The following is a 14,714-nucleotide window of genomic DNA, read 5'->3' on the forward strand; positions in this document are numbered from 1 at the left end:
GAACGTAAAAGGATGTGTCACAAAAATGATTTTGCATTTGGAACCTCTATTGATGAGTTGGCAACATATTTTTGGGACATATTAGTTGCTTTCTTATTCAAAACTATTCCATTTGGCACGCATATATACATGAGGTCATTATCCAAGATTTTATGTGGACAAGTAAACACAATACATGTTAAGCCCTTTGTCTTGTTTTGGACGGCTCAAAGAATATTTCCAACTCATTTTATTGGGGACCACTTGTACATGTGGACCTCATATTGATGAGTCTCAAGTGCATTCATGATGCATTGAAAGAAACGTATTCATCATTTTTATAAAAATAAAAATAAAAATAAAAATAAAAACCACTTATTCAAGTTCATCTACCTCATTATGGATATAAATAGCTATAATCACGCCACAATGTAACATAATCATGAAATGTTTTTTCTTCCCTTCGGTGCCAACTGCCAACCATAAAACTCAAAGAATCTGGTAATTTCATCTTTGTTTCGTTCAACTAAAAGAGATGTTTATTACTACATCCGGTTTTTGTTGATTCACATTGTAATTTCTGTTTTCTCCAATGAAATCTCCCTATCAAAAAATAATAATAAAAACAGAGAGAGAAAAAGATGGGTATCGTTTAAATTTCTTGAAGTTGATTAAAAATATAATTTTATATGTGACTTTTTATGTCATTTAATCAACCGATCATTTTTTTTTTTTTTTTTTTTTTGTATTTCAATTGAGAGTGCTTATTGGATGTTTTTGAACGTTAACTGAAAGTTTGGAGATCTTCCCATAATTAAACAAAATAAAGAAAAAAAAAACAATTGTAGAGAAAAGAAACGGCGGGAGTTATTTTTACTCCGAACATGTACGCAAAAATAGTTAAATATATAGTTAATTAGTTAGTTACAATATGCTTGGTGAGTTGGTTAGAACTATATAAGAATAGAGTAATTTTTTATTATTTGAATTAGGATTAATGTGTAATTTTTCAAACAAACATAAAGGCCTCGTTCATTCACCGATTTGAGTTTTTAGTTTTAAGTTTCTACAGTTAAAAACTTTCAGAAAATGTCATATCTAATTTTTTCTACTACAGTTAAAAGCTCTCAGAAAAATGTCATATCTCAGCTCGAATTGAAAACTCGAATCTGTGAAGCGAACGAGACCAAAGAGACGTGCATGGGCCTAAGTGCTTTTCTGCGTCAACGTGGCTGCTGAAATATAAGGATTAAGGACACTTAGTCAGAATCACATCGAAACTGAGAAAAAAAATACAAAATTAATAGAATCTAATACATATCTAACAATTTTAAACTGATGGAATACTAATTATTCATATCCTACAATAAAAATCTCATATTTTTAAGAGAGTAGTAACGTTTTATGCCTAAACAAATTCTCATTACTAAACAGCTGGTTTTTAAAACGGTAATAATTTGATATTATCAGAAGGAAGTGGTAAGTTTTCTAGGTTGAGATAACATGCTATAAATTTGATCTAGACTTGATCAACTACTTAGGATCTTATCCTAAGGAACATTAGTTCACCTAATTAATCGTTATTATTTTAATCATTATTTAGTATCATGGATTTCTATTTTTTTTTCCATCAATCCCTTAGCTAATAATAACAAATTATTAGCAAGATTGATTTGGAGCATTAAACAAGCAAAGTTACATGGCATTCTTTTATATTATGATTAAAGTAAACTATAAGGTTATTGACTGCTAAGGAATTAAAAATTAAAATATGATAAATAAATAAAAAATAAGGTATGTCCAGAAATGTCAGGCACTGACTGATTAAATTTGTCAGAGACTGTTGGGTGCAATCCACAAAAATGCCAAAGCGAAGATGGGCTTAGGATCCTATTACATAATTCTGCAGAGCAAAAGACGAAGCAAATCTCAATTCTCATGATTAAATTATTAATTTAGTCTCAACACTTGATCATTTTTCATTTTAATAATGCATTATCACATGTGTCGTGTGTGATAGCATACTAAGCCTTCGTTTTTAGTTAGAGAGATTGAGAGAATTAAAATGATGAAGAGAGTTAGAAGGATGAGAAGTAGGAAGAATAAAGAGAATTATAATAATTTTTCATGTTATTTAATTGGATAAAGAGAGAGTTAAAAAGATAGATAATAATTATTTATTTAATTACTATATTAACCATTTTATTATTTTTTTAATAATTTATTTTGAAGGGTGAAAAAAGTACTTTTATTTAAATTTGGATGAATTAGTTAGATTTTTTCATTAATGAAATTATACAAAACGGTGGACCCAGAGAGAGACTCTCTCTCTCCATATCTCTTCTCCCTCCTCTTCTCCTTCATATCAAACAAGGGATCCACCATCTCTCTTCACTACTCTTCTTCCCTCTTACCAAATATATCCTAAGGTGCAAAAAAGTAAGATACATTAGATAGACCTCACATTTTATATCTATTTTTTTATCCTGGCTTTTATGTATTTTGTATAATTAATTAGGCTAATTAGCAAAAACAAAAAGAAAAGGAAAAAGAAAGGGATTAGGGAGAACATGGGTTTGTAAACCAACAAATCAACAATAAAATTCATTTATTTAATTTAAACAATATAAAATAACCAGTAAAGTTAATTTTAAGCTTCACTTTATGGTTCTCAAATAAGAGTGCGCAACTTGCACATCATATACATTTATTAGCAATCTACCATTGCTCTAACTCATATTAAAGTGTATCCATCATTCCTCTATAGAAAAAGAAAAATATTGGGGAAAAGATTTTTTTTTACTTAGGAGAAAAAATTGAGGGGAAAAGGTTTGAGAATGGTAATAATAAAAAAAAAATGATAAATTATACCTCTTTAAGTATCTGATTTACTAAAAGTATTTTTTTTTAAAAAATTATATTTCTTGATTAGTTCTAGTCTAAAAGGATATATGGTTCAATGTTAATGGGTAGAAATAAAACGGGGCTCCATTTTAAGTGGTATTTTTAAAAATTGCCCTTGTATAATAGAGTATACTGAAAAAAAATGAAAGAAAAAAACCTCTATTAATATTGTATAAGCTGAATTGTCATTTTTTTTTACTTGATGTGGAAAAATTTGAACTCTACACTTTAAGCATCTCAAATGTAATGTTATAACTGATGTGTCAATTGTAAATTTAACATTTGAGTGCAAAAAACACTGTCCCATGCAATGTTATTTGTTATGCTAAATTTCTCATATGATATACTTTGTGGCAAATTTCTCACCAAGTATAACATATGAGAAATTTGACATTTGATTATTATTAGTTAAAATGTTTTTTTCATTTTTTAATTATTTTAAACATAAAAGTTTACTTTTACAACTTTCTAAACTTAATAATTAGATAAAAAAAATAAATTTAGCATTTTAAATAGCATTATACATTTAAACAAAAATGAAAATAATATACCATATCACATTTTTTTATGGTAAATATGCAATTAGTAAAAACATTTATATTTGAGATGATCAAAGATGGGGTGAAATATTTCAACTCTGCAATAAGGTGGAGTATTATTGTTGTCTCCTAAATTATGACTGCAACTACATTGTCAAAACATGCCAAAATAATATGTAAAAAGGACTTTAATTTAATGAAAGTTGACTAAATCGAATAATTGAAACTTTGTAATATCAATAAGCCTTTTTACTTTTTTACCCTACTATATAATGTTTTGAAAAAAAAAATTCCACTTAGTTTGGGACCAAATTAGTTATACTGAGTTATTCTATGATAGGATACCCATAGTAGCATTGTATGTTTGTAAAATGTGATTACATCAAAATTATAAAAGGATGAAAAAATATACAAAATCCATATGCAAAATCGATAAAACTTTATGAAAATTTGAAGCCATGATCCAAAAGCAATATCAATAAAGTTTTTTTCTGTACCTATAAAAAAGTCTAAAGTTTTTTATCCAAATATATATAAAAAAAAAACAATATACAAAACAGATTCAAATATTAAATTTTCTTAAGTCAAACTCTTTTGATTATAACCACTGCCAAAAAAGAATAAAAAAGAAAAACAAATTCTAACCAAGAGCCTTGGCCTAATTTGGTTTATAGATAAATTGCAATCAATACAGAAAAGGGATTTTTACACTAGGGTCCTCAAACTTGGGCTCCAAACTCCTATTTTCTTGCACTTAAGTCTCTATTTCAAAATTTTGGCCAGGCAGGTTCCCAAACTAGCAAACTCTCATTTTATTGACACTTGATCCCGTTTTGAAAATTTTTGACCATGAAAATAATAAAATTTTAAAATAACAACTTTCTATAGTGGTGGTAGGTTTCTTCTGTTAGGTTTGATTCTATGTGGTGTTGTGAGTAACCTTGGTGCTCTTAGTATTTTGTTCTCAGTTGACTAGTTGTACTCATCGATTGTAATGATTTTCTCACACTCTGGTTGTTAATGTGCTGTGTGGGTCTTTCTCCATTAGGATTTGACACTCACATTCACTTGTGTACCTCATTTATATTTACTTATGGATTCAATTTTTGTCTGTGGTCAACCCTTATATATGGTGGGCATATGTGACTATTTTAGAGTTTGTATTGAGTAAATTATTAAATGAAATTTCACCACTCAAAAAAAATATATAACCACATTGATATTCTAGAGATATTATTCATGAATGAGCATACATTACAACATGTTGACTTTAGCAATTATACGTTGACTTAATGAATTTAAATGTTAATAAAGTCTTTTTACAGTAAAAATAAATAAATTATCTGATTATAGCTGATAAAAAGTTAAATTCATTTTTGCACCATATATCTAGAATGTTGATATGGTTAATGTTTAGAACTTTTAAATATCTATTTTATTATTTTTGAATTTTTTTGTTCTGTTAATATACAGGTGTCCAAATTTTCAAAATTGGGGCCTAAGTGTCAACAAAATAAGAGTATGATACGCCAATTGTACAAACTTTTGAAATGGGGACTAAAGTGTCGAGAAAATTTTTGAAATGTGGATCGAAATGTCAAATGTCAAAATTTGGGGATGGCAGGTGCAAAATATACGTGTCTTTCTATTATGGTTATGAGAATAAACAAGGAAATAGCTAGAGAAGCATACAGCTGAGGTTGAGCTGTTTGCACGATAACAAAAATAAAAATAAATCCCCAAAATTGGGAAACAGAAAAATAATATAATTTCATTTATGCCGCTTTTGGCTCCAAAAGAAAAAGATTTGGACAACTAAAAAAGAGGAATTTCCTTATCCAAAGATTGCAACGTTAAAGCTCCATAAAAACCCACCACCAAATACCATAGATATTCATTACGTGTATCGCCTTCCATAGCTACGAATAGCCATAATTTTCAAAAATAAAAATAAATAAAATTCGGAAAAAAAACACAATTGATAACTGATAATTGATTTTCTTTCTAAAAAAACCTCTTCTGTTTTGTTGTTTTCCCATTTCTTACCCAAACCCCACATGAAAACCTTGCCAACTATTTATTTAATTTTCTTTTCCTTTCTCTGTCCCCAAACGGAGACATAGAAACCCACGCCCAAAAAACGGGTCCAAAACCAGTTTCCCTCTTTTTTCCCACCTTTTTTTTTTTTGCCCTTTTTCTCTCCAGTTTCCCAATTTTCTCCCACTATCTCCGCCGCTTCCTCTCTCCCATTATTACACAATTTCACGACATCCTCGCTGTGGAAAAAAAAAATTTAACAAAACTGCCCTTTTCCTTCCATCCTCCGATTTTCTCTCCCCTATTTTCCCGAGAAAAAAAGAAAGAAAGCACAAGAAATAGAAACAAGAAAGAAAATGAAAGAACCCCATCTGGGTTCTTGGGGTTCTTCCTTTGTTCTTACCCTCTACGTCGTCGTTTTGTCAATCTTCTCGCTGTTTTCTTCGCCAGTGAAGTCCCAGTCCAATGTCGACGGAAAAGCCATGGAAGCTCTGAGAAAATCCATAGGCCAGAACACTCTGGGCTGGGCCGCTGGGTCCGATTACTGTAACTGGGCCAAAGTCACGTGCGACAAAAGCTCGGGCCGGGTCACAAAGATCCAAATCGGAAACCAGAACCTCGCCGGAACCCTCCCACTGGAGATCGCCGACTTGTCGGAGTTGCAGCAATTCGAGGTTATGACCAACCAGCTAAACGGCGCGTTTCCGAACTTCTCGGGCTTGGCTTCTTTGCAAGTCGTTTTAGCCCACGACAACAACTTTACATCGATTCCGTCGAATGTTTTCGACGGCCTTTCATCGTTGGAAGAGATTTCTGTTGATAATATTCCTTCTCTCTCGCCATGGACGATTCCCGAGAGCTTGAAGAACTGTTCTCAGCTGAAGGAGTTTTCGGCTAGTAGAGCAAACATCATTGGGAAAATCCCTGATTTCTTCGGGGGCAGCAATTTCCCCGGCTTGACGAAGCTGCATTTGGCCATGAACAACCTCGAAGGCAAATTGCCCGATACCTTTTCGGGTTCGAGCATTCAGTCCCTTTGGCTCAATGGGCAGAAGCTGAATGGCTCAATTGAGGTGTTGTCGACTATGAACAATCTCAACGACGTTTGGCTTCACGGGAACCAGTTTTCGGGGCCTTTGCCGGATTTTTCCAACTTGACGCAGTTGAATGCTTTGAGTTTGAGAGATAACCAGTTCACAGGTATTGTTCCATCTTCTCTGTTGAGTCTCAAGAGTCTTAAAGTTGTGAATTTCACTAATAATTTGCTTCAAGGACCGCCTCCGAAGTTTGGTGATGGTGTAAGGATTGATATGAAACAAGGGACTAATAGCTTCTGTGTTGATAATCCTGGGGATAGTTGTGATGCCCGGGTTGATGTTTTGCTTTCAGTGTTGGAACCGTTGGGATATCCGGTGAGTTTCGCGCAGAGTTGGAAAGGGAATGATCCTTGTAGCAACGATTGGAAGGGTGTTAGGTGTGATGCTCAAGGAAATATTACTGTTGTTAATTTTCGTAAGATGGGTCTTGTGGGTGCGATTTCGCTGAGTTTTTCGAAGATTAAGTCATTGAAGAAGTTGATTTTGGCTGATAATATGCTGACGGGTAGAATACCGGATGAGCTTGCGAGTTTGACTCAGCTTGATGAGCTTGATGTTTCGAATAATCAGCTTTTTGGGAAAGTACCAAAGTTTAGCCAGAATGTGCTTGTGAAAACTGATGGGAACAAAGATATTGGGAAGGAAAAGAGTAGTGACCCTCCTGCTGGCACGCCTCCCGGCGGTTCTCCTGGCTCTCCGACGGGTGGTGGCGGCGGTGGAGGGAATGGTTCTTCGGGAAGCGGCGGGAATAAGTCTAAGACGTGGGTGGTTGTGGGAGCTGTCGTGGGCGGTGTTGGTGGGTTGCTTGTTCTTGGGGCGGTCGCGTTTTGTTTTCTTACTAGGAAAAGAAAGCATTCAGGTAGAGTGCAAAGTCCAAACACAGTGGTTTTACATCCCCATCACTCTGGCAACCAAGATGCGGTGAAGATTGTAGTTGCACCATCCGGGGCTAATGGTGGCGGGAGCGAAGTCTATAGTCCCTCGAGTAGTGGAGGCCGTGACATTCATGTTGTTGAGGCTGGAAGTATGATCATATCCATTCAAGTCTTGAGGAATGTGACCAACAACTTCAGTGATGCGAACATACTTGGACACGGGGGTTTCGGGACTGTTTACAAGGGGGAATTGCACGACGGGACAAAGATCGCGGTTAAGAGGATGGAATCTGGAGTGGTGGCTGATAAAGGTTTAAGTGAGTTCAAGTCTGAGATTGCTGTTCTTACCAAGGTCAGACATCGCCATTTGGTTGCGCTTCTCGGGTATTGCCTAGACGGGAACGAGAGACTTCTTGTCTACGAGTACATGCCTCAGGGGACTCTTAGTAGGTACCTTTGTAACTGGAAGGAAGAAGGGTTGAAGCCACTCGAATGGACGAGAAGGCTGACAATTGCCTTGGATGTTGCTAGAGGTGTTGAGTATCTGCATAGTTTAGCCCATCAGAGTTTTATTCATAGGGATCTCAAACCATCCAACATTCTTCTCGGCGATGACATGCGGGCGAAAGTTGCAGACTTTGGACTTGTACGTCTTGCTCCAGAAGGGAAAGCCTCATTTGAGACTAGACTCGCGGGAACTTTTGGTTATCTTGCTCCTGAATATGCAGGTAATAAATCTTTCTATATGCCTTTGATTTTCGACTAGAATCTTTAAAATGATAGGCTTTTCATTTATATGATGAGCAAAGAACTGAAATTGTAACCTCGCAATGAATGTAGGACACAATATTGGCATTGAAACATTACTCTTTGACCCCGAGCAATCGCCAAATTGTGGAAATATGATAAGGATTTTGAATGAGATTTCGCAAGCCTCTTGAACATGTTGGAAAGTTGGGATTAAAATTATCTAACACAAGGGAGATTTTAAAGCTTCAAAATCTAATGTGCAGCCATATTATCCATGTTGTTGCACGTACATTTAATTTTCCTGGTCTTTTATGCTAAAATTTGAACACTTTCTCTGCCTTTTTAACAAATATGCTTGTAGTAGTAAACTGGAATTATCATGGGACGTCCTCTTAATAGAGTAATCATACCGCTATAAAGCCGTTATGTTATTGAAATTGTTAATTTTAGCTCAGTAGATTTATGATGACAAGGGCACTAAATTCATGGTTGTTTCTTTGTTGTGGATGATTGATCAGTAACTGGGAAAATTACTACAAAGGTGGACTTGTATAGCTTTGGCGTGATCCTAATGGAGTTGATCACCGGACGAAAAGCCATTGACGAGAGCCAGCCTGAAGAAAGCCTACATCTTGTCACATGGTTCCGCAGAATGTGTACGAATAAGGATACATTCCGGAAGGTCATTGACCCTGCAATTGATCTGGACGAGGAAACTCTTGCTAGTGTTAGCACTGTCGCAGAGCTTGCCGGACACTGCACTGCTAGAGAGCCCTACCAGAGGCCTGATATGGGCCATGCCGTGAATGTTCTTTCATCTCTTGTTGAGCTCTGGAAACCAACCGAAACAGAAGATTCTGACGATGTATATGGAATCAATTTTGACATGAGCTTACCACAGGCTCTGAAAAAATGGCAGGCTTTCGAGGGAAACACAAACCTGGATGACTCTTCATCGTCATTTTTGCCGAGCGGAGACAATACGCAGACCAGCATACCTACCAGGCCATCTGGGTTTGCAGACTCTTTCACATCGGCGGATGGACGGTGAAGCTGACAAAGAAAAGAACCAATTCCGTTTTGAAGGCTGCAATTAGATTTTTTTTTTCCTTTTCTTTTTGTTTATTTTTCTCTGTTTCTCTGCCTTCTTGTCCATTGATTTTGTAAGGCTTGTGCTTGTTTCCTATTCATCGTTGGAGTTGCTTTCTCTCGCGTCCCAAACTTCTCAGAGAAAAATTAGTTTTTGGGTTTCTGGTATGGTTAGAAGTTATGAAGTTGGAAATAGACAGTGATACTAAGAAAAGAGATTTGTCTTTAAAATCTTGCATCCTTGTGGGGGCTTGGACAAGGATGGATTGAGTTCTTCTGTGTATTTTATCCTTCCATCCAAGCTTGTAGACAAATAACTTGAGTAGCCACTTTCTTCTGCTATAATTTAATAAGTTCTGTGTATACTTTACTAGCTTTGTTGTATCCTACAATTTGGAAAAAGGATTATAGAAAGTCTTTATAATCAGGAGATTTTTACGATATGACCTGAAAAATGAATTATTTGTGGGTTTCTATTTTCTAGTCAACAAATCTGTCTAAAAATTATTTATTTTGCATATTTTTTTTAATTTTAATGTGATTTTATTCAGATTTAAATAAGTAAAAATGTACACTTACAGTAGAATGTGCGACTGTAGGACCCTCATAACCAACCATTCATCAAAATTTTCCTTAATGTTTACGCTCGTGTTATTGGAACACCGTACATCTTTTAAGATTATTGCTTTCTAGTATTATAGGAACACCATACATCTTTTAAGATTATTGCTTTAGCCCTCCCTTGGGAAAACTTGATCTAGTTGTATCTGTAATCCAAAGTACTTTTCCATAAACTTTTGTTAAAATTATAGCGTATTTTGAAAGAGCAAAAGATGTATTTCTTTTCTGAGTTAGATTTGTCAAATTTTCCATATTTGCAATTTAATCTTTTAATTTCTTATACAAGTTTATATAAGATCTTTACCTTTATTTTGGTTCAATGAAAATACTGCTTTTTCTAAACAAAAATAAAAAGTAAAAGTAAAGTGTGTTTTTTCCAAAAAAAAAAAAAAGTAAAGTGAGAGTTAGATTTTGAACATTTTCTAACATAATAGACCATCTAGTGGCTGTGACGGACGGTGGTAAATATTCCTCATCGCCATAAGCAACATTGTTGATATGTCAAATCTTTTATTTTTCAAGTATAAACATTTGAAAAAATTCCCTTTAGAGATATTTTGTTTTTTTTTTTTTTTGACATTTTCAAATTTGAGTTTACTAAAACAATTACCTAGTGGATCTTTACAAAAATATGATGCTTGAAACGACATAAATAAATAATGAATAGGGTGATTTGGGTCAATGATTCTCCATGATTTACGGTCCCAAACAGACGCTCAATACATTTATGTGTATTTAGATTTGGGTGGTGGGACGGACAACCACACCAAAAGATATATAATTGGTGTGGATGAGTCTTATTTGACGCTTCAAACAAAGGATAGGTATTAATTTACATATCATATATTTATTATTATACATATATATATATAATGATTTAGACAGTCCTGCAAGGAATGGCACCCACGATTCACCACGATTCACGAATGCCTGATATGAGAATAGTTTTGGTTGGTGATTATGTTGAGTAGTTTTAATTATTATTTAATTTATTATTGTTTTGATAAGATAGGTGGTGATTATTGGCATTTGATGTGATCATCATGATAAAATAAAAATGGTTGCCAGCTACATTTCTCTTGTCTGAAATATTCTCCATCCTCTCGGATGCTGATTCACGTCTCGTCCTTTTCCCATAACCCATTCCAATCATTTCTGGATTTTGTCTCCTCTTTTTTTTTTTTTCTTTTTTTTTCCCCTAAAGAAAATCATGAAAATTTTAGACAACTTAATGAAATTTTGCAGTTGTGTTAAGTCTGACACCCGAACCAGTCAGACGCGTAACACTTTCTTCTTAGGTTCATATTTTACATTATTCGTACTTGTATGTAATACTAAATTTATTTTAGTGTAACATTTAAGAAAAATATAATTCAACGCATGTAATATTGAGTGCTACAAAGGTACACGAAAAAAATAAAACGTACAAACAAATGTTGTTACCTGTACATGTGAAAAAGTTATATGTTCTGAATTGTAGAACCTTTAGACTTAAGACTTTGCCTATAAATTTATCCGATCAGTTGGATTTTTTTTTTCTAATACTCTACAACACAATTCTCTATTTAAAAAAAAGTGAGAGGATATGATAAAATGTTCTTATAATGTGTGTTCGAGTTAGAACTCATCCTTTCCTGACCCTCCATATGTTGAGTTGACCGAATTGACTCGACTGTCGACAACAAGTGTTGTTTGGATATTACCTTTTCACGAGACACTGAGAGCATGCCAAGTAAGCAGACATTAAGTGACTAGTTGCCTAAGATGGATAATTGAGTGTCATCACTCAAGTCAACTTGTAGGTTCGTTCAACTTAATGAAGTGGGTTAGATAAATTTGCCACATCACTACCAACCCTAAAACTTGACACTGACCCGACCCCAATCATGAAACCTAATCTCGATCCTGAAACTTGAATTCAACCTTGGTCTCAGTTTTGAAACTCGACTTGTCCCTAGTCTTGAAACCTGACACCGGCCCTAATTCCGAAACCCACCCCAACCTCAATCTCTTATCATAATACAGTCCAAAAACCTAACCCCAACCCAGGTTTTGGACCCTGACCACAATATCGCTCCTCGACCCGATCCTATACCCTAACTCATTTCAGGTACCAGAGTATAGTGAGGTTGGGGTTTAGACCTTAATTATATATTTTAATGTTTAATATTTGATACAATACAATAGTGAAAAGCTGATATAACGTAATCAATATTTTAATACGACTCAAACCAAACATTGTATTGTATAAAAATTATTTAATATAATACGATTCAATTTAATACATACGTTTAACATTCTCTTAAAATCATATCAAATTAAAAATAAATATGAAACTGAACTTGATAAAAGCTCTGACGAGTCATAACTGCATTCACTCCTAACCCTTACACTTTGTGTGATTCTTTTTATGATAATATTTTTTGTGACTTGATAAGTTAGTCCATATACTTTTTATTTTTGCAATTTGATTTGGAACTTAGAAATCTTGGTGGAAAAACACAATGGAATGGAGTGACTTAGGGAGATAAACCAAACTTTCTCTTTCTCCTTTCTATCTCTATCTGTTGTACTCTAGTCTCTCCTCATTTTCGTGAATCATCCTTTTTGGTTGTTAGGAAACGGCAACGCCACCAGCGTTGCCAACTCCTTCTCCACCACCACATGTTGTCGGAGTGATTGCACATGTCTTCCCCCCATTAGTCAACATTTAAAGTCACACCCATTTTCTCTAATAGAACTAACAAAAATGAGCTACCGGTAGTTTTTTACTTTTCAGTCATTAAATTTGTGCCATAAATTATTTATTCTGCATACTTTTTTTAATTCAATGTTATTTTAACCAGATATAACAATTAAAAAATGACATTACCGATAAAGAAGCATACAAGAGAAAGTCTTTTTAAGAATGTTTTTTTTTTCCTTCTTTACTTTCCTACCGAGTCCTAAAATTGCACCCATGATAGGCAAATGGACCGTTCATTTAGAGGTTGTTTGGTTGGGAGATTCGTCCCCTGATTTGAATCATGGTTCGTGGTTCGCTACAGTATTTTCTCTCACAAAAAACACACGTAAATTAAAAATGATTCTAATCCATGAACCAAACGTCTCCTTAATTTTTTCCAACAGGATCACCTAATAGAGCGCAATTATCAAGATTTTCTTAGACTAGCAAAGGGGGAGATTGCCAAAATTAATGTGTTGGTATCAATTTCTTAAATCAAGAAAAGAATAGGCCATAGGATGTCTCGTTCGCTTCATGGATTTGAGTTTTCAATTCGAGTTGAGATGTGACATTTTCTGAGAATTTTTAACTGTAGCAGAAAAGTACAATATGACATTTTCTGAGAGCTTTTAACTGTAAAAACCTAAAACTGAAAACTCGAATCGGTAAAATGAACAAGAAAATTTGTTTTATCCCTTTTTTATTTTTTTAATTAACAGTCGGTGTTATTTTATCCTAGTCCTGCTAAATATTTTGGAATGATATCCGTGTTTGACCATACAATACCGTTCAAACGAAAGATCAGCCTCAGACACAATGCGATCAGCCCTACAAATAAGGGCTCACGTGCAGGTCCACCCTTAAGTCGCAGGCGCAGCCATGTTGGCTAGGCAACATTTTCCAACAACGTAGATTTAAACAATAACATGTCTGAAATACATTGTTTTGAACGTTGGTGTATTCGTGTCATAATTTGAATAATGCTTCGTGATTTGTTACATTATTTTTTTTCATAAAAAACACACATAAATTGAGAATGAGTCTGAATTCATAAACTAAACGTCTACCACACTGTTTATTTTGCAATTCAAATCTAAATAAAAAATTTAAGTTAAAAAATGAATTTATATACGGACTAAGCAACATTTTCCAATAGCTTAACAACGGTGTAAAAAGCAGCGTAAAAGGTATGTATAGTGGGAATATATCTATAATATATTGCATGTCAAAAACAATAAAATAAAATAAAAAATAAAAAGTAAGGTAGTTGAATTAATACGGAACTCTCGTATAGAGGTTTACAGCTCATATTAGTTTAAGAATTGTAATCTATTAGAATCCAATTCAGCAAAAGGAACTTTAAAAAAAAAAAAAAAATGGTTGCCAGTGAATTTTGTTGTTATTTTTCAGTCAAAAGTTGGTCCTTTCTTACCAATGTTTACGTTCTTTCCTCAGCCGTGTGAAGATATATAATACGATTCATTTCTTTGGCCAATAATATTTAACAACCATACAATTATACAAAATTTTCATTCAGACACGAAATCAAAGTTTTCTAGCTAGAGAGAGTAGGGACCCTATTTACTTGGTCAATCTTTTTCTTTTGTCTCTCTCGTATTTTTTTTCTTATTTTTTTTGGCTGATTTTATAAAGAGCTTGGAGAAGGATCCTTTTGATTACATGTGTCACTTGTGATTGTCCAGTTCTTTATTATTATTATTATTATTATTATTATTTTGCATTTTGATAACTGAATTTAACGTTTTGAAGTTGATTGGGAAGTATATTATTTAGTGTGTTTGGAATTGATTTTTACTTATTTTTAAAAATGTTTTTGGAGGTTTGAAAATGAAAACGGTCTGTAAACTGTATTTGTTTAGCAAATGTTTTGAAAATGAAAACGAAAATAAAAAACAGTGAGAATGGTTTTTGTAAAAGAATTAGAAAACGATTGAAAGTTATTTTTCATTTTCTGTTTTCATTTTCTAGTATTTATTAACAATGTTATAATATATTAATTAATAATTATAACTAAATATACTTTTTTACTATACTCAAAATAATCTCTTAAAAAACTAACCAAACGCAATTTCAGAAT

The 14,714-nt window shown here is 33.7% G+C and overlaps 1 protein-coding gene across 2 annotated transcripts; it reads left to right on the forward strand.

Annotated features, from left to right (window-relative positions):
- The first annotated feature begins 5,496 nt into the window (after positions 1-5,496).
- LOC21402250 (receptor protein kinase TMK1) lies at positions 5,497-9,711 on the forward strand. 2 transcript variants are annotated; one of them, XM_024171632.1, is made up of 3 exons: positions 5,497-6,659; positions 6,849-8,159; positions 8,700-9,711. In XM_024171632.1, exons 1-3 carry the CDS (start codon positions 5,816-5,818, stop codon positions 9,230-9,232), a joined length of 2,688 nt encoding a protein of 895 aa, XP_024027400.1. In that variant the 5' UTR covers positions 5,497-5,815; the 3' UTR covers positions 9,233-9,711. The 2 variants fall into 2 exon arrangements, with proteins under 2 accessions (XP_024027400.1, XP_010105561.1); XM_010107259.2 differs by having other exon boundaries at positions 5,497-8,159.
- The last annotated feature ends 5,003 nt before the right edge of the window (positions 9,712-14,714 follow it).

This window comes from Morus notabilis, unplaced genomic scaffold (genome assembly GCF_000414095.1).
Source record: "Morus notabilis unplaced genomic scaffold, ASM41409v2 Scaffold102, whole genome shotgun sequence".
Taxonomy (NCBI): Eukaryota; Viridiplantae; Streptophyta; class Magnoliopsida; order Rosales; family Moraceae; genus Morus; species Morus notabilis.

Coding starts and splice junctions, on each gene's coding strand:
- LOC21402250 (XM_010107259.2), top strand. CDS start 5,816: ATGAAAGAACCCCATCTGGGTTCTTGGGGTTCTTCCTTTGTTCTTACC. Junction 8,160..8,699: donor TCTTGCTCCTGAATATGCAG/GTAATAAATCTT, acceptor ATGATTGATCAG/TAACTGGGAAAATTACTACA.